At 44.9% G+C, this 20,577-nt stretch overlaps 1 protein-coding gene across 1 annotated transcript in view; it reads right to left on the minus strand.

The window, feature by feature from the left end:
* LOC133342647 (ELKS/Rab6-interacting/CAST family member 1-like) overlaps positions 1-20,577 on the minus strand; it is a 189,971-nt gene that overhangs the window by 23,363 nt on the left and 146,031 nt on the right. The window contains 1 exon segment of the mRNA XM_061551931.1: positions 10,284-10,523. Coding sequence (XP_061407915.1) covers positions 10,284-10,523 — 240 coding nt within the window.

Raw genomic sequence — 20,577 nt, forward strand, 5'->3', positions numbered from 1 at the left:
CAATACGTACCCTGGGGCCAACGCATGAGATATGGGCGCAAAGGGAGAGGGGGGGGGTGCAGTGTTTCTATCATGCTGGGCCGAGGAAATGGTGTCACTGTGTGCGCGTGTGCGGGGAAGGAACCGACGACGTAGGGTGGATTTGAACTTTTCCCCCAAAACAAATGAGACCTTTTTGGCTGGAGACCAAGGGACTGAAGATTTGTAATAATATTGTGAGGTAACGAAAACAAAGATCTCCATACAGCCTATAAACGCACTTTTTGGGCATATCCAGCACCGTGCCAGTTCAGGTACTCATTTAAGGCCGAGTTGATGTAGGCAAGGCCCAGGACTACTTCAGATATTTATCAGTTGTTGGCTGCGAGCAGGAATCGAATTTGCGGCACTGGGTTAGCACAATGTAGTGCACTAACCACTATGCCACCACTCTCACAATTAATGTGCAGATAACCGAACACGTTAGTGCAGGTGCATTCAAAGCAAGCAGCGTAATTTGTAAAGTTGTAAATATATTTTCCGGCTCAAATTTATTTCGGTGTTATTTCTTTTTTTTGTACATCGTTTACACCAAAATAGCAGAGTTGCATAAAAAAAAGTGTTTTATATCATTAAAGCACTTGAGGTTATTTTTTCTTGAAAGCAATTTTAAGCCTGGAGGCGTTTTGTACCATGGGGAAAGTCGATTTAGTTTGGTGCTAATTGGGAAACTTGCAGCATGCAATAGTCTCAATATTAAGGGCCCAGAAGTGCATTGCATATACACTTGAATGCATTAGGTCAAGTGATTAATTTAATGAATGGCATATAATTAAGAGGCTTCATGACTGCAAAAGGCAATAATGCAATCTCTACTGTGACTCTCACATCCACTGATAGCAGAGGAAAGCATCTCAATGCACGCTTATCACAACACGAACAATCGTATCACAACATGAACAATATTATCACAACGTTAACAAATGTCAGCAGATAGCCACACAAAATCGTGTCACAACCAACCTATACAAAGACCCCCCCCACCAACCCCATAGAGCCATTCAGACAAGTGCTGTTAGCGAACACCTATTAGGGTTAGCTAGTACGACTGCATTTGCCTGCCCACTGCTGATATTTACACCTTGAACCAGGCACCCGTTTAAGGCTACGCTGACATCGGGAAGTGGGGCTACTCCCACGGCAGTGGCAGAGATGTGTGACTGGGGTGAGACACGGACCACGAGGCATCTGTTGGTCTGGAGGCTCCTGCAGGATACATGCACCGTGGAGGACCTCACCAGGGCCTCATCATCATCATCATCAGGCACCCAATTCCAGATAAACATACGACAGCACACGAAAAAAAAGACCTAATGGAAGGCCAGGACAGGTGCTGATATACACTTCTACTGATGTTACCCCAAGGGCAAGAAATGTTACTTCGGTCACAGAGTTTGCAAGGCTGTGTCAACTCCTGCACCAATGGCGCTTACAGTGCTGTCTCGCACTGCTAACAACACACACACGCTCTTCACACTACAGCCTATGTAATAAATATAAAACACACTGCACCTACGCGTACACGTAGAATGCTGCGGGAGGGCTCATACTACCCTGCGCACAGAAATCCCTATGCAATCCACTTTATGGCCCCTCGGTGCAAAACTGCAACCTGATAGCGGTCTCTGGCTGCCATGTGTTTTTGTTTCAGTGCTGCGCAGTGGAACACACCAAGGCAATCAAATGACCAAGAGTCCTACGCGAGGCCATTACCACGAGGCCCCGGAGAAGAGCTTGGCATTGGACGCAATGAAAGCGAGCCACGGGACACACGGAAGAGGGGCGAAAACTCCACGCTGCTCCGCGAGCGACAGATCGGCCCCGACGGGCAAACCAACCTCCTCTCAATATTTCCGCGTGCGCCCAGCGACCGATTGTATTCCGTGTTTTCCCGCGCGCGTCCCGGCCCAAGTTAGCGGCACCTCGACGATCGGCTCAGCCCTCCACGGGCGAGTGGAACCTCCCCCTGCATCCCCCCCACCCCCCACCCCCGGAGTGTCGTGGGTGCCCTGGGCTCATCTTTCCGAGGGAAGCTTTATGCGTCGACGTGCAGGTGCGATGCAGGCTCGTGACTAATTAAGCTGTAAATCAGGCAAGCGCGAAGGCTGCGGGGCTGGTTGATGACTGCCATCTGGAGCACTGCATCTCGCCCGCCGCCTGCTGCACCCTGCCTGCGCATTTTGGAGGCTTGATGCCTGCCCGTTCGTTTCGGCTCCTTCGTTTAAAATAAAATAAAAAGTTCTCTTTCTCTCCCCTTCTTGTGGGCTCAGAAGCCAGGCCTGCCAAAATAACATCGTGCCTCAAAGTTGGAATGTCAAAACAGGATTTGACAAGTATTGAGCTGAGCCCAATGCAATATATTAAAATCAAAGCATTTCATAATGATCGCGTGTGCGATGAAAGGATTGGTTTTATGTCTTAACTAAGTCTTGTGGCAATTTTTAGCAATAAACTCTGCACTTGGGTTGATTTTGGCTGATGACTTAAGATGCGGGGGGGAAATAAAAAAAAAAGCTCAATAGAATTTTGGCGCTAGTTGCCAACACCGCATGCTGTTCTTGATTGCCTTCGAGTGCTCTCCGGCTTCAGCGGGCCGTTTGCAGTTTTTGCAAGCGTAATTCTCACGTTTTGGCCGTAGAATTTGCGTGATGTAGTTTGGAGACATTTCTTTTGTTTTGCGGAACAAAAACTAAACAACAACAAAAATCTCTCACACACACACACATTACGTGCCGTAACTTTTGAAGCATAACTCCGGTGGGAATGTAAAGCCTTGGTGGCTCTTCGGAGCTGCCAACAAACCACTGATCACAACCTGCCTTGTGTATCAGATGCTTTACCCCTGAAACCTGAGAAAGGTGAATAGGCATTGCAGGAAATCGTGCTGGAATCCACAAGTGCTCCGTGTTTTTTTTTTCTAAACTTCCAACACATGTTCAGCTTTAGCGAAGGTAAATCGCCAAACGTTTGGAAGAAACAAACCCTCGGATGTGTGCGCGTTAAGCAGCCGCTCCAAATGTTGTTGCCCTCCTTTCAAAGTGAGAGATAAATCTTACTCGGGGAGTGGTAGCGCAGTGGTTAACGAACTGCGCTACTAACCCGGCCGCCTGTATTCGATTCCCACTCCTATCTGAACCGGTCCTGGGGCCTCTTCGAGGTCCATTCAAACTTAAATGAACACTTGGTGTTGTGTGTTCATTTCTAAAGATTTGGAGATAAATGCGGCCGTGCGTGGTGCTGGTGACCCCACCCTGAAGTGTGCTGTGCCGGCCTTAATAGGTACTCGCTAGCAGCACATGCCCCAAAAGTCTGTAATATGGGAGGATATGGGGGATATTTATCTGTCTTTGCATGCAATAGATACGCTATATTATGCACACACATTGCTGGCTGGACAACAATGTAATTGTGCAGGACATAATGCTATGAACATTTATTTAATATTACCATTCCACATTGCCTGCAGGAAATGTATTTTTTTAAGTAATGAAATGGCTGAGAATGTGCTTCAAATATTTTAATAATGGAAAATTGTTGTACATTTTCATAATAAGAACCACTTGTGCAAGTTCAGCTCAAATTGTCCATGGAAAAGTCCTTTTATAAGCTAAAGAGCTTATTCACAACCACTCTAAACTCATAGCAGGTTGAAAACTACATGGAAAAGCACTATACATATATACGAGCAATGTCAAATGTCAATTAAACTGTCAAAAATACATTTAGGAAATAGTGCTAACCACTGAGGCAACTGCCTTATTAAAAGTTTGAATGGGGCATACGATATCTTCAGAGTTGCGCTCACTGAACGCAGAGAGGAGATATTTTTTTTATGTTTAGGCATATACGCGTGCGGGTGCATGTTCGCCCAAACGTGCACATCACCATTAATGGGCGAGGCCTATTGACAGGGCTTGAACCAAGCAACCTGCACTTGATCCCTGCCTTGCCCTTTTGATGTGCGGCGGTTGTTATATACAGTTGTCGCGCACCACTTAGGATGTGCGCAGATAGCGTGTGTCAGGTCAGGGAGCCCGCATGTCCGGCCCCCCCCACCCACGTTGAGTTTACATGGTCTAGGGGCAGGTGAGAATTGGCCTGCTGCATTCCACATGTCCGAGCACACGAACCTGCCGGCACCCTTCCCATTCACCACCCTGCTCTGTATCCACATACAAATGTGGTGCGAATCTATACTAAACTATAAACTAAACAAATTCTTATCTTTTACCAGGTAAGGCCCACTGAACTATATAGCTATTTTTCAGAAGCAACCTGGACACAAATGATATAGCTCAACGAAGTGGCTTATTCCATGAAAAGTTATAGCAGCCAAATAATCTAAAAAGCAACGTTTCTAAATGTGGAGGGAAAAACCGGAGGACCCGGAGGAAAGTCCACGCGACCACAAGGAGAACATGCAAACTCCAAATACACAGGCGCCAGGGTCGGGATCGAACCCACGACCTCTTGCATACCAGGCGAGGGAGATAACATCTCGCCACCGTGGCGCCGCATCGTAAACGCCTATGCGACGAACGCATGTGTTTGCATGCGGGCGTACATACCCACGCGTGTGGGTATTCTGTACAAAAGCGTGTGATGTATGCCTGTCTTTGAGACTAACTGGGGAGGATTTTTTTTGGCTTCAATATAATTACAACATCTTCAAACATTAATAGACAGCTCCCTGTCAATCCACTGCTTGCTAAAGGGTGTCACAGAACCGGTGCAGATACCACTATGCCACCACTCCACCTCCCACATTTTCATATTTATATAAAGAAACAGGACAAAAGCCAGTGAGTAATTTTCCTGTTTGTATTTAGGAAGGAGACGGTGGGTAATATTGTATTATCCCATGACTTCTTACTGATATGATAATGTGGAATTGGTCCACCAACAGACATTATCACCACCAAATGACTAATTCCAGCACGGGAACACACGAGCACTTTGAGAGCGCCATAAATTAACGTTCAAATGCACGCGCGAACCAAGCGCGTGAGCATCAATTACATCGAGATAGACGGACAGAACAGTCAGCACCTTTCCCACGTAGCCTCCCGGCCGCACTAAAGAGGCACCCCCCCCCTCCCCTTCCCCAAAGCGAGACAGAGCATGAGGACGCCTGCCGTGTGGAATTATTTGGGCCGCTGCACGCCATGCACAGCCACCATCCTTCACTGCATTGTCACTCGGGCAGCGGTCCCGTCTGGGCCGTGCCTCCTTCATCGGGGAGAGCGAGGTGGAAATCTGAGAGGGTGAGATCCGGGCTCCATGGGGGATGCGGCAAAGCTTTGCACTTCGACGGGGAGTGGGGGGGGGAGTGATATCTTCAGCCGCCCGTGTTGGGTTTGTGGGCAGGCGTTGTCTGAAATTGCCCGTGACACTTGCGGAACCTGCCTTGAACTCCGCACGTCTGTCCGCGCACCTACCAGGCGAGCGTGTTTCTTCCCCGCAGCTGCTAAACTGCAGCCTTGAGAGGGCTTTGTTAAGATTTTTTTTTAACATCGAAGTTGCTGAGCACAGGCCCAGAAGTCTACAATGCAAAGCGGCCAGCAACTGCGAGCGCTATTGATTGTACAGCAATATAATGACTAACACGCTTCTGGAATTGAACAAGGTTATAAGGGTCCAGGGATGTTGTCGTGATGTAATGGTTAGCGCACTGGAATTGCAATCCAGGGGCTGTAGGTTCAATCATCCAGCAGTGTAAACGAGTGCACCACAGTTAAGTCGATCGGCAGGTTGTGTGTGATGGGGTAAAGTGTGAGTACTCCTGCCTTTACCAACACGTCTGTATGTATATTTAACTTATTTTTCTCACTGTGGGTAGCCAACCGTGCTAATCGGAGGTGACCAGTGTGGAAGATTAGGCCAAAATAGCCTCGAGAGGGGCTCTCTAGAGCTCCTTCTGCCAGCAGTGGTGTGGTCAAGCAAAATGCAGGGCTGCCCCTTTACATTCTTTCTCCATTCACAGCAACTTCGGATGAGAGACAATGGGATGGAGTTCCAAAGCAGGGAACTTGGAACAATATCAACATTGCAGCATTCAAGAAGTTATTGGTAATTCTTTGACATGAGAAAGGGTAGGTGAACTTGGAAAAAGGGATAATGAGCAAAAATTCCCAAGTCAAATGAGAAGTAGAAATTTTGCAACTTGCATCATGGCAAATGGACAACAGAGCGGACGAGAGGAAACAGCCAGATATGGTTCGAAAAGTCCTTGAGATAAGTGGAGATATTCTTGGTTCTTTCTGTAAAGTCAAGAAAATGTTCCTGCTGTGGTTTTCACACCTGATGATGATTGCTTGTGTTGCAATCGAAACGTCGTGAGAATGTAATTGTTTTATTTTGATTATTTTAATATTTCCCTTCAACGTGAATTTACCGAAAGAACCAAGAATATGAATTCCTGCAGTCACAAAAGCTTTAAATCGAAATATAAGTGGAGATGCAAACGCATGATGTTCACGTAAGAACAAAAACCATGGTAGTAGCAATATAAAATAATGGCTGGATTGAATCAGTGAGCACAGGATTGACAAAAAAATGGAACTGCATTCAATTGAATTATATTAATCAATGTCTGGTAGGAACTCAGAACTCTACCTCAGACGTGTCCAAAGTCTTCCAACATCAGCTGAACTCGTGCCTTGTACTGCAGTGGTAACAATTCAGAGGCTAAGATGGCTTTACAGTAAAATCAGTGATTCAACATTCCCATAACTAGTCAGATATAAAATGGATACAATTGTCAAAGTTAAAGCAATGGTCGAAATAATTTGACATATTCCAGTTACGATCATATCACTGATACCGTGTTCTCGCCGATTTCTGTTGCGAGAACCCAGTGGCTTCCAAGGTCACCAGTGCATATGTCCATTGCACATTGTGACCTCTCGTGAACAAATATAATCATGAAAATGTTCTATTTATATTTGCATATATTAAAAAATGTGTGATATTTCAAAAGTAATGATTACCACAGCACTACAACATACATTTTTTCTTTTGTTTTGGCCAAAATAATGATAAAAAAATAATGTACGTTGAATTTCTTTCGCAACGTACGTAGCCAACCGTGCTAATTTACAACCAATAACGAACCCATTGCTAGATGAAGCCCTCTCCATGAAGTGTCAGCCACTGGAGTTGTCTGACCATACTTCAATATAACCGTCACTCACACTCGAGACAACTAGGTTCATAGCATAATGCAGTAACCACTCTGCCACTACCACCACAGCCACCACAGCCACCACTGCCACCCCCACCTCCGTTTTAGATAGCCTCAAAAACTAATTGGATTAAATAGAGGCGTAATTGGGAAGAGAGGCCAAACATATTAAAGTGAGAAATAATTTGACATACACAAACCACAATACACCTACGCCCACAAACAGCTTGAAAATAGATATGTATTTTTTACGTCGTAAAATGTATCACCTTGTCAGTGAAATAAACAAAAAATATCAATCTGCAAATTAAGTCATGCATTTTTTTCTGACAAGCCCCAGGTTTATTAAAAAACCAATCGCCACAGTGTGAAGCGAGGGAGAGAGGGCCCAAGCGGTGAGTGTAGGAGGGAGACGAGAAGCGGTGGCACTGAAGGCAATTTACAACAATTCAATCCCTTCCGAGAATGTGATAAGCCTCAGTGATTAATTGTTGCGAGTTGTATTCAACAGCTGAAGAGCCGCTCTGTGCATTGTGAGAGCTGAGTGACCAGCCACAACACTGCAAGCACGCGCACGCGCACGCGCACACACACACGTGCGCTAGCCCTCGCTGAGCCGGGATTACACAATCCCCAGCTGTAAACAATTTATCTTGGCTGGCTGGTATTGTCTGTACCGTTAAGAGACTGCGTGTAAACCCAAAGACCCTTCAGCCCCGTCGCCAGTGCGGAGGCTAATTGCAAAGTCCTTTTAATCGGCCGCTGCGTCGGCCATCCTTGGCTCACCGACGACATCTGCGCAGGCACGCCTCGCAAGCGTCCTGCTGTTTAACGTTCGCCAAACTTTTGCGCGGCGTTAACCGGCCCGCGCGCTTTGTTGACATTACATAATAAATTCCCGAGTGGAAGGAGAAAAATTGACGAGAGGCAGAGGGCCCACTTAGTGTGTGCCCGTGGAACGTGTTAACTTGGGGACCGGGCTGGGGGAACTGTTAAGGCTTAAAAACGATTTGTCATTCTACCCAGATTTGCCACTCTTTGGCAGGTTTGTTTTAAATAAATGTGTTGTCTAAACTTGGAATTGCATTGAAATTACTTTGAAAAGCACCCCCCCCCCCCCCACAAAAAAAAACTGCTTTCCGAGATTGCAGTATTAAAACTCTGCAACTTCAGTAGCATTGGTTTGCATGCAATATAATGGGTCTAATTCATATATCTACACTGTATTTGGAGCATTGGAGGGAAGTGGGTTATAATGCGGACAACCTGCCGTGCTTTATAGTGTAGACAACCGTTCACCCTAACACGTGCAATAAACCTTGCCGAAAGCGATTCATCACAATAGGCCAGGCAGTTTATCTGAAACAATTACCAGGGGAAAGCCCTGTCCTTCCACAGGATGGTGAGGGAGGGCTTCATTAAATTCTTCGCAATTATGTAATTACACCCCCATTTACGAGCGCAAAGCCCCCCAAAAAACAAATGCGACGTCTGTACGAGGCAGTTAGGAACGGGCGAGTTCCCAGGCTCCTCCGTGTGCCATTATCCGTGCCGTCTATCTCCGGCTGGCCTTTATCTGCATCAGATATCAAACCGCAATTGACAGGTGACCCACCCACACGCCACAAATTAGTATCTGCAGATCAGCCCGCATGGCATTACCTTCGCCCCATGGTGTGCGATTTAACAATAAGTAACTTCTGGCACAGCGCCGCCGCCGAGGCGAGCACACGCACAAACACCCAAACGCACACACGGGCGCGCGCACAAACAAAACGCGCACACGCGCCCACTCCGCCAACACAATTGTGACATAACGCGCACCATGCGCCTCCGTTGCCGCAGCACGCCAAGTGCGTTTCCCCCCCCCCTTCCACTTCCCGGGTGCCGTTTTCCACGTGGAATGCTGCCTCATTAATTAGCGACGACTGAGTGAACGGCCTGCACTCGTCCCCTGTGATAAGTCTCTCTCCCCGCCGCTCTCCCGTCACAGGAATGCCGCCTCGTCGCCGCACCTGTTTGGGGCTAGGCTAGGGCAAGGGAGGAGGAAGGGGGGGCTTTTGAGGCCCCTTGTAGAAAACGCCACTTCAGAGCCCACATTCAACACGGCGGCGGGGGGGGGTCAGTCAGCTTTACCCAGGCACGAGTAAATGTTTGCCTCGGCTCACTGTATGTGCCTGCGGTCTTTAAACAAATCCTAACCGGGATGCGATTGTTTATTTTACTGCAATCATAGTGCTTTTTGAGACGTTGTGGGCACACTGGTTATAATACGAGCGTGTGCGGCGGCGGCCAAGAGATCAGAACACTTGTGTCTAATCTTCCGATACGGTAAGGAATATACTCCCCTCGCCCCTATTAATGTCACTGCGTGGGTGGTTTTTTTAGAGTTTATTGCGGCGACGCTAACCAGAGACCCTTACTCAAGGATAAACATTAACCCGAATGAAAGGCCAAAGGAACGTCGAAACACAAAGGCAAATGAAACGATGCCCACAGACAGCCCTGCAGCAGAGACTCCCCAAACTGCCACCTGTCCTGATTTTCCCAGGATCGTCCTCTCTTTTTGTTTTTGAGCTCAGAATCGGAATCTTCGTTCAGACACGAGGAATCCGATGAGATGCGACGCTCTTATTCACAGATCTCCGGTAAAAGCTCGCTGCGCCAGGAAACGGGAAAGTCTCCGCGGGACATTACAAGCTCGAGTTTGGCGCGCAAAAAATACCCCACTCAAGACACTGGATTTTGAACGCATCTCTCCCCTCCTCTGGTGCTGCGAGAGACGTTGTGCATCTTCCCAAGAACCACACGCCCCGGTTCTTTTGCACACCTCAGAGCTGCTCAAACTAATTTAGAAACGTGCATTTAGGTTATTTGGCTGCTATTAATTTGCACATGATGAGCCACATCGTTGAGCCGTCATGTGTGGCCAGGTCGCTTCTGATTAAGACTTTACATAGCTCAGTGGGCCTTACCTGGTCAAACAAAAAAGAAATGTGCTGTGCTTCGAGCGCAACGCTCGGAGCGTTACCTCGTCAGGAGAAAGTGCCCGCAGCCTTACCTCGTCAGGAGAAAGCGCCCGCAGCCTCTCCTCCGTGACGACCCCGTCTCCGTCTTCCTCCTCGCCCTCTTGAGCCCTCGTTTCCCCGTTGCCCCCGTCGCCTGTGCTGCCGACGCCCGGCAGCGCTGGAAAGCCCTCGAGGATGGCGCCGTCACGCTCGCGGCACAGCTCGGTGAGGTGCTCGATGTAGAGCATCAGCCGGCCCCGGTTGGTGCGCACCTCCAGCAGTGACTCAATCATCTGGACACACACAGAGAGCGTGAACAGAGCGAGGAGAGGAGGCGGGAAGTGGGGGGGCAGCAGCAGTGACTTTGTTTCATGTTGCCAGTTGCAGGGCTCTCAACCCGCATGCAAGACCCAGGTCAATTTGAAGATGGCACTCGCCATCTTCAAGATCCTCCACAAACTTGGCCATGCCCACGTCTCTCTACACTCTAATCTCACACGTTACTCCCCGTCGCGCACTCTCCTACCTCTCCCCTCTATTCGTATTCTACTCTCCTAACCGCAGTCCGACCTCTTCCCCCTAACCTCACTGTAGTCCCCTTCACACTCTCCTACCTCTCTCTCATCTCACTCTCCTCGGCGCACCACTCAGCGCTTCCAACCATCGTGGATTCCTGTTGGAAGCCGCCAGGCAACGTTCGCTCAGTGGGAAGTCGCTCATTCACCTCTGCTACCCCCGGTCTGAAACTCCCTTCCCTCAGACACTCGTGCTGTTGACTCCCTGTCCAAGTCCAGGCTCAACTTTCCTCTTCTCCTCTGCCGACGACCGACCATCTCTCTCTCGAGAAAATGAATATGCCCACCGTGTCTATACAGTGTCTTGAGATACAGTTGCATTCAAACCCTGTGTAAATCCACATTGTATCGAACGTATGTGGGATAACATTGTATGGGTGCACATGAAAAAATTAAAAGAGACATTTTCCTCATGCTAAAAATATTTGACACGGTCCTTAACAAATAGCTCATAATACATTTGCGGTGAGGCGGTCCAGTTGAAGCACGTTCACCATTTGCTGCGGAGGTTCACGGTTCAAACCAGTGGCCGCCCCGATTATTAGTGCGCTTGTGACAACGATGATAATAATACTACGTGCCGTCTGCTCCCAGTGGACGTTAAAGATCCACTGGCGCAATTCGAAAGAGTAAAGCAGCGTCATGGTCAAAATTGGCCAAATTTCTAATAACCTGCAAATTACTCATTTCGGGAATATAAATAGGAATCATCATTGCTCCTGGCTTGGTAGACTAATGCCCCAGGTCATTCTTGCAAATGAGACTCATCTTGGTTTCATGAATTCCCACCTGGTTAAACAGAATAAACTTAAATTAAACATTTGTACGGATGAATTAAAACGTTCGTGGCAATTGCCGCTAGCCAGGGCAGAGGGGAAACTGCGACCTTTCGTCACAAACAGAATTGATTATGCAGTTGGTCGGAAAAACTGAAATTTCTGAAAGCATAATGTGAAAAGATTTCCATTCGAAGATTAATTGATAAACCTAGCCTGACTAATATACAAAGGTAAAATAAATCAGGTTTTAGTTGCAGAAAATTCCAGAATAAAAGTAAACGTGTTCAGCAATTGTTTCTACGATATCAAAGCATCTTCTTGGTTTTTTCGGTAAAGTCACGTAGAAGGGAAATAATAAAATAATCAAAATAAAACATAATAAAATAATTCTCACGACGTTTCGGCCACAACGCAAGCAGCCGTCCTCAGGTGAAGACCAGGTCTGTCGGGGAGACAGTCGGGGAGACAGACCTGGTCTTCACCTGAGGACGGCTGCTTGCGTTGTGGCCGAAACGTCGTGAGAATTATTTTATTATGTTTTATTTTTATTATTTTATTATTTCCATTCTACGTGACTTTACCGAAAGAACCAAGAAGATGAATCCCTGCAGTCACGAAAGCTTTAAATCGAGATATCAAAGCAATTCTTTATATTTTACATTCCAATTGCCTTTTTATAATGACACCACGTCTTCGCGAATTTGGGAATTTCCGTGGCATTGTCTCATTTCAAAAGGGGAATCATCCAGGGGTTAATGTAGAACCTCTGCCTAATCCAAAATCTGAACGCACCAATTTTTTTTTTATCCTTAAGTCTAAATTCGCAGTTTTGCAAGTGGCGTGCTGGAATTTAAGAGCCCATCGACAGGAGGCCTCGTGCAAGAGCACAAATGCCACGTTCCCGCCAAAGGAAGAGTTACGGCATTGATTCTAGGTCAACAAAAGCTTCATTATTCTTCAGGTCGGGGTCTGGAGCTCAGCGAGCGCTGCACTTTTATTGAGACATCAAACTTCATCGCAGACACGGGGCTTCAGTTAAGTGCGAGGAATTGGCCAATTAAATCGAATCACGCTACGATCTCCGTGCTGGTCTCATTAAACCAGCAGGAGATTGTTGCCGTTTCCCATCCCGCCGAGAAGATATCCTATGCAAACTCATTCCCCCTTGTCGTTGTATTAAATACATCGGAGGCGACATTTCTGATTTAATACTCGAGCTTTCAGTTCGATGTGGCCCTTTGGTACACACGAGCACGTGTCTCCATTGCACCAAAGAGCGACTTGTTTACACGAGCCTTCTTTCCAGACGTGACCACCTCAGCGGAGTGGAGAGCGCCTACGTTCGTTCTCACGATAACGACCTTTTTCTCAAACATTGCACCAAAAAGACTTGCTCGCTTTCTTTATTTAGGAAACAACTTTAATTGAGTTCAGGGACACGGATGGAACAAACGATGCATTGTGTTAGTGCCGAGACCGCAAGGGCCAACGCAGCTTGTGGATTTCTCCGGCCTGCAAACATCGTTTTGGAAAAACATGCCATATGAAGTTCGCACCAGCCAGGAAAGCGCGCCAACATCAGGCTTCGGAATCTGCTGCTTGCTACTGTCCAAGACGCTATCTGATGGGCAGCTCTCATACAAATATGGAAAATGTTTTCATATTCCCACAAACTTTATTGCAAGAACATTGTTTTGGCTCCAGTGCACCCACGGTTCAGAGATGGAAATGCTTAACCACTTTCTGTTATTCTACTTAGATTTTTGTTGTTGTTGCAACCAGGGTGGAATATAAGCAAGAAAACATTTTAAAAGTCCCTTAATGTGATCCAACAGATGTAAAGCTGAATGGGCCTGAAGGTGGAGTTTTAATTTTGACGATTGTTCGCCGTTTACGAGACTTGGGTTCTGACGCAAACTCGGACACGGTGGGTGGACGTGACAGAGAAGGTGCGAAAAGGAATGCTATGCGACCTTAGTGCAGCGTGACCCTGGCTCCATTGGCGTGTGAGCACAGATACAAAAACAACAGAAAACAAACACCTACAGGCGAGGCTGATAATGAATGGTGAGAGACGGGGCTTGAATGTTCAATGTTGTTTAAACAAATTGACAAAAGTATATTTTATTATTATTTAGTTTTGTTCGTTTAAAATGTTTCAAGGTAGTTGATCGGCAGGTCGCGTACGTGCGAGTTCGCCTACCTCTTTCAAGGCAGCATAGAAGAGTAGGCCTAAATTATCCTCGAAAGGAGCTCTATAGAGCTCTCTCCCGTGCAGGCCCTTTCATCAGCAGTGGCATGAACAAGTCATTGCCCCTGGCTGCTCCTTAATAATAATTTACATTTATTTGCAAGGCGCCTTCTACTCATCTCTCGAGGCGCTTTGTTAGAATAATGATAAGGAAAGGCCAAGAGAGACAGAGAAGCTAAATAGAATAAACTGACTTAATGAGACGTAAATTTCGATGTAAAGCTTCCGTGACTGCAGGGATTTATGTTCTTGGTTCTTTCGGTAAAGTCACGTAGAAGGGAAATAATACAATAATAAAAATAAAACAATAAATGAGACGTGTTTTCAGACGAGACTTAAAAAGTATCCTTTAACAATTCCAGTCGGAAAACTTGTGTGAGATTACATTTATTTTTCTTTACAGGTGTCCTAAAATATATGGCTAAGCAGAATGAGCATTTTTTTGTACTCATACACACGTACAAATTTAACGGAATAATAAACATAGCTTGTGAGTTTGGAATGCCCTCCTGACAAATTTAAAATGCCCTTCCGCAATGACACTGCTTCAAGAGAAAATCAGTACGGTGGAATGTGGACAGTAAAAGTTTCTACCACCAATTGTGGTGAGGCAGTGGCGCAGTGCTTAGCGCACAGCACTATGTACCCGGCCACCTGAGTTATTAAATACTAACATTCATCATCTTCTTTCAGCTTCAACTGGACTCTATCGTTCCTCATCAGGTTAAAATTGAATGCCAATGCTTTGAAGTGATACTTCCATTTTAAAGGTCACAAATCGTTATATTTAGGCGGCCAGTTGCACAACAATAATAAGTGCTTTAAATTTCGATTTAAAGCTTTCGTGACTGCAGGGATTAATCTTCTTGGTTCTTTCGGTAAAGTCACGTAGAAGGGAAATAATAAAATAATAAAAAGAAAACATTATAAAATACGATTCTCACGACGTTTCGGCCACAACGCAAGCAGCCATCCTCAGGTGAAGAACAGGTCTGTCGGAAAGACAGCGTCTGAATTTCAGAACAGGTCTGTCAGAAAGACAACGTCTGAAATCCAGACGCTGTCTTTCCGACAGACCCGTTCTTCACCTGAGGACGGCTGCTTGCGTTGTGGCCGAAACGTCGTGAGAATTGTATTTTATTATGTTTTATTTTTATTATTTTATTATTTCCCTTCTATGTGACTTTACCGAAAGAACCAAGAATATGAATAAGTGCTTTGTTCCATCTTTTTTTTCTTCATCTTGCATTTGTTATTTGATGCATGTGTTCTATTCATATTCGTAGGTTTTTTGTGTTCCTGTCTGTCGCTGTAAATCCAGGCCTGCGCTCTTCTCCATGCTTTGTGCACATCTCAGCTTTTGTTCCATTTTCTTTATCAAGGACCTTGTGGTTCCAATCCATATAATATACATATTATGTAATCAACACCGATTAAAATGTAATTCAATTATACTAGCACTGCCCGCGTATTTACACGAGATACATGGCCAGGGTGGAAGGCTGGGTGGGGCGACGTCAGCTTGACGCACGAACCCGGCTCACCGCGCACATCTGCGGAGTAACGTTACCACCGCGCAATTGGCTGCCCATATGCCAGCCAGCCAGCCAGACAGCAAAACTTAAAACAAATAAAGTATGACAAATATTACTTAAGAATCATAATTCGAGTCCACATAAATCGTGAGGCCTCACATTATACTCTTTGCATTGAACAGGGCCCAGTTTAAATGGTGTGCTCTTGCGAATGGTAATAAAGCAGCATTTATTTAACAAGACTGAGTGCTGATGAGAACCAGAAGGCCAAAACGGGTCAAGTGTTGGCTTGCTTAAACAAATGCTGCCGCATGATAATGGATGGACTCCAACATATTTTATGTGAAAACTCAGAACGAACCTCTGCATATATATATATATACACTTTGAATGCTATACTCTGAATCATATATACATGGAATGTATGTTTGTCGAATTTATTTCGCACCGCACGTAACCAACCGTGCGAATGTGAGTGGCGGCGAGATGCAAGGCGAAGTGGGTTCTACTTTCTGACGTGCGATTGCATCAGTTGTCAACAACATCAGGCCCAAGTTGGACGTACAATCGAAGAGCGCGAGATACCGCCACATCCTTGAGGTGTACCGAACGGCTTTAACAGAGAGATACTTTGTTGGCTGGTGGTTTGGTCAGGTTTTTTTTTTACTTCTACACAGGTGCAGCACACATTTAAGATATTAACCATGAAAGGAGCGTTCTAAGTGAACGAGCATTGGGACGCTCACGCAGCTTTGCCCCTTTCAAGTCGTATATCCAATTTGGGCTCAGTTTGTTGACAACTGTGACGCGTGTGCGTTAACGCAACATCGCAGAGCGTCCCTATATTTCACAACTATAAAAAAAGACAATTCCCAAACGGTCAACTTCCTCCGTTAACTCGCTAGTGCCCGCAAGTTAAGATGCAGCTTACCCGCCAAACGTGATATTTTTATATATATAATAAATTGTATACGCAGTGCGAGAGTGTATTTATAAATGTCGATTGAATTTTAAATGCACGTTAAATATGCTTCATATTCTGCGTCACCTTCATTCCAGCTTTGAGATCAGAAAACCGGAGATGCCATAAAACTCATTACGAAAAATTACAGCAGTCGCTGGGAAACTGCGTGTGCTGTGTTTATTTAAAATATTAATATAACAACAACTTCAAAGCAAGAATTTTTGGCATTTCAACCTTTTTTTTTCTTCCCGTTTTTAATATCTGATTGTACAATGCCCAATTTCGGCTGTTATGTGTTGAACGTAGCAATTATTTTGTACCAACAGTCAATTCCATCAATTAGGACTTGTTTATGAATTTGGCATTCACCTTTATCTTTTATTTTTGCCATTCCGCCCCACCCCCCCAAACTAACAGCAAACACATGTATTTACACCGGAGGTAGCAAAAAAACCAGAGGCACCGTAAACCTGTCTCAGCGCAAGGCAGTGTCGAGGGAATAACAGATGCGGTTTTATCTGGAGCTATTGTTTGTTCAAGTGAATTAATTTCCTTCCAGCCTGTCTGTATCGAGTTATCAGACAAGAGTGTCTCACACGAGGCCTCCTGTTTTTAATTTCACCGCGCGGCGCCCGCCACGCACATCTTTTCGTTTGGTTTCTGTTCAGGCCTCATCTCAGACATCTTAGAATCCCCGGGCCTGTTTTACCTGTCAAATATATCTGTCCGAACACATTCCGCATTGCACAATACCTCAAGGGAGTTTAAATTTCCACGCACATCCGCCGTACCGCACATGCAGGAACTATGAAGTCACGTAACACTTACGTTTAAGCTGTACGAGTCACCTAAACATGGATTTTTATTTTTTGTTATTATCTTCCAACCCCATGTAACTATTTTAACTGGAGTCATAAACCGCAAGGGACCTGTGTTATCAAAGTCACTTTGACCAAATGAGTGCTTGCGCACCCTGGGTTGTGCCAATTACTGTGGCAATCAGGAAAAGAGTGGCATCTCCCTCTGCACGTATTAATGACACACCCCGATGACACGGCCCCTTTCTTGGCAGTAAGCAACATCTAAAGACTCACAAGCGAGCTCCGGTGAAATGTTTAAACCGGAGGATTGGGCTCGTAAATAAATAAGCAGATATGCGCAGGAAATAAATAAAGGACTGCTGCCATTAGCTCAACTGTAATGGATAATATTTTACGGATTAATATATTTAAAAGAAGCAGTTAAGCAATGAGACTTCAGGTTTACCGAATTACTAGGTACATCCATAATGAGCTGGATGCTCCAAATATAGATTCTCACATCCCACAAACATAACACCACGAAGCAGCGATAACAATCACCGCGATGTGCCTCGGGCGATTAGATAACACATTTGTAACTTCTGTAGGACAAGCCTGTTGGTCTGCTAAGAATCTCTAAAATGAACGCTGGTGTTTGGCTAAGGGATAATCTATGGGTTCAGGGGTGAAATGCAATCCTAACCCATAGCCACATCGCTAGTTAATCTTTTTCATAATTCAGCGAGGTTTCACGATGATTGATATACATTTTAAAAATATGATATACATAAAAATTACCCCACACACCAGTTTCCAAATATTTTTAAATCATATTTTGTATTTTTTTATTTATTGTTTTTATGGGAAGCTCTTTTTCCAAGAAAAGTATTTTTTTTTTGCCTTTCAACTATAGATCTACTATACTATAGATCATGTGGCATGAGCCTTTCATAAGTTTTACAAACAATTGCAACTTTACAATCTATAATACTTATAATGCTGCCAAGTGCCATAAAAAAAAATATCGAACTAAACACTATAGTCCAGGCTTACTTCGTTACTTAGACTTGTGAGGCATGAAAACTCGTCTGTTTAATGGGCAGTATAGCTATTTTCAGTTATCGTGTTTGTTCACTCAAATTTGTCGAGTAATAAAGACACCGAAGCGATATAAAGACGATATTTTGCACAACGGGACGATTATCGTGGCCCGCCGTGCCGTACGACAAATCTTCGTACTGCGGCGAATCCTGCAAACCAGCGGCACTGACAGGCCCCCCCCCCCTGCGGTAGCACGACTCCGTCGGAACAACGTGAATCATTCCGGGGGGGTGGGGGGAGGTCCGCGCGGGTATGGCAACAATTTACAATGAGGGCGATGCGAGAGCAACACGGCGATGGGAACAAATGAACAGGCCTTTTCGGCTTGAAAAGGACTCCAAAATAAACACGCTCATTTTTTTCTTCCTTTAGAAAAAGCCATGCAAGTGATTTATGAAACGAAGCTTTAGCGTACGGTTTGGATGAAAAAAATAAAAATCAGCTTCAGAGTTCGTATCGCAACAATCAAGGCCTGGCATTAGGTAAGTCGGCTACGATTTCTAAGTCACGCACCGCACGCTGCACAACGGAAAAAACGTAACTCGCCCAAGTTCGCCGATGGCACGGAACAAGCGCATTCTGTTTCTGTTACTGGCGTTATTGCACCATAATGTTATAGCAGGCCGCTACAACTGCATTGTGGTAAATTCTACAATGGGTTATATCATCATCGTAATGATGATAAAGGTGTTAAATACCACTTTGATGAAGAAAGCCCGTCAGGGAAAATGTCGAGACTTTTCTTTCCTTTCAGTGACAATAAAAGGCAAAGCTGTTACTATTTAGTTTAACACGTAGGCTTTCGCGACCAATATTATTCGTAATAAAGATTTTTGGGTTAGATCGCGTTATTTATAAATGTGTCGTAACCCTCCACCACCCGACACGGCCAAACAGTAAAAAAAAGTGTCACGTTGACAAAAGACAAATAGCCCAGTAAATCCACAGCATTTACAATTTACAATTAATGCTGTGGATTCAACACACCAGTGGGCATTAATTCTAGATTTGAAGCTTTCGTGACTGCAAGGATTCATATTCTTAGGTTTTTTCGGTAAAGTCACGTAGGTAAAACATTAAAATTAATAAAAGTAAAATAAAATAAAATTTAAAAGAAAAATCACGACGTTTCGGAGGCAACACAAGCTTCCGTCTTCAGGTGGCCCACACCAGTGGGCTAAAGTAGTGAACTATTTGTCTTTTGTCAACGTGACACATTTTTTCCTGTTTGGCCGTGTCGGGTGGTGGAGGGTTACTACACATTTATAAATAACGCGATCTAATCCAAAAACCTTTATTATGAACTGTTATTATTTGTTTATCTGCCATTTTAAGTGAACGTTTAAGGAAGTAGCAACTCGTTAATTAGTAGTAAATTAATGCGTGAGTGTGTATATATAATTCTAGATTTGAAGCTTTCGTGACTGCAAGGATTCATATTCTTAGTTTTCTTCCGGTAAAGTCACGTAGGTAAAATATTAAAATGAATAAAAAGTAAAATAAAAATAAAATAAAAATACACCTAAAATAAAAATTCACCTGAAGACGGAAGCTTGTGTTGCCTCCGAAACGTCGTGATTTTTATTTTATTTTACTTTTTATTAATTGAATTTTTTTACCTACGTGACTTTACCGAAAAAACCTAAGAATATGTGTGGAGCGGTGCCGCAGTGGTTAGCCCTCCGCATGATGAACCCGACAGCTTTGACTCTGGGACATTGCCAATAATCAACGGCAAGTGAAATGTGAACTGGTCCTGAGAAAGCATTTTCTGACTAATCCCACACTGACCAGCATGGTGAAGTTTCGATCAAATCAAACAAACTCTATGGCAGACATGCGCATGGAGCTAATCCGGCAGTGGATTCTAAAAAGCACCGTACATTCATTACGACGATAAAATAGCAAAGTAAAATATGTTGCGTAAGCCTAAATTGCGTTAAGCGTTCTGCGAGAGAAAACGCTGTCGTGTGCTAAGAGTGGAACTGGTTTTCTGGAGGTGCTTCTCGCATGTAATTGCCATGTCTGGAATGCAGTGCAGCTGGGAACATATGTAGGCGTTTTTGTGTTAAACGGGATTCTTTTTTTGGTTACAAGGGCTCTCTAGTACAAGCTCAAAAAAGTTGTACGTTTTACAATTGCAAAATTTAATTGGCCTGCTAAGCAGTAAAAAAAAAAGTACACACACACCGTTTATTTATTGGACTTTCTTTCTGGCGTAACGACCGCAAGATGTTAATTGAGTCCAGAACATGTCGCTTGTAATGTCCGACTATTATGTTCAGACATGAGAACCAGAGGTTTGGCCGAGCTGCTCAACCAACGGGTCACTGCCTACGGCT

Source organism: Lethenteron reissneri, chromosome 15 (genome assembly GCF_015708825.2).
Source record: "Lethenteron reissneri isolate LAM-NWPU_2019-01 chromosome 15, ASM1570882v1, whole genome shotgun sequence".
In the NCBI taxonomy this organism is placed as follows: Eukaryota; Metazoa; Chordata; class Hyperoartia; order Petromyzontiformes; family Petromyzontidae; genus Lethenteron; species Lethenteron reissneri.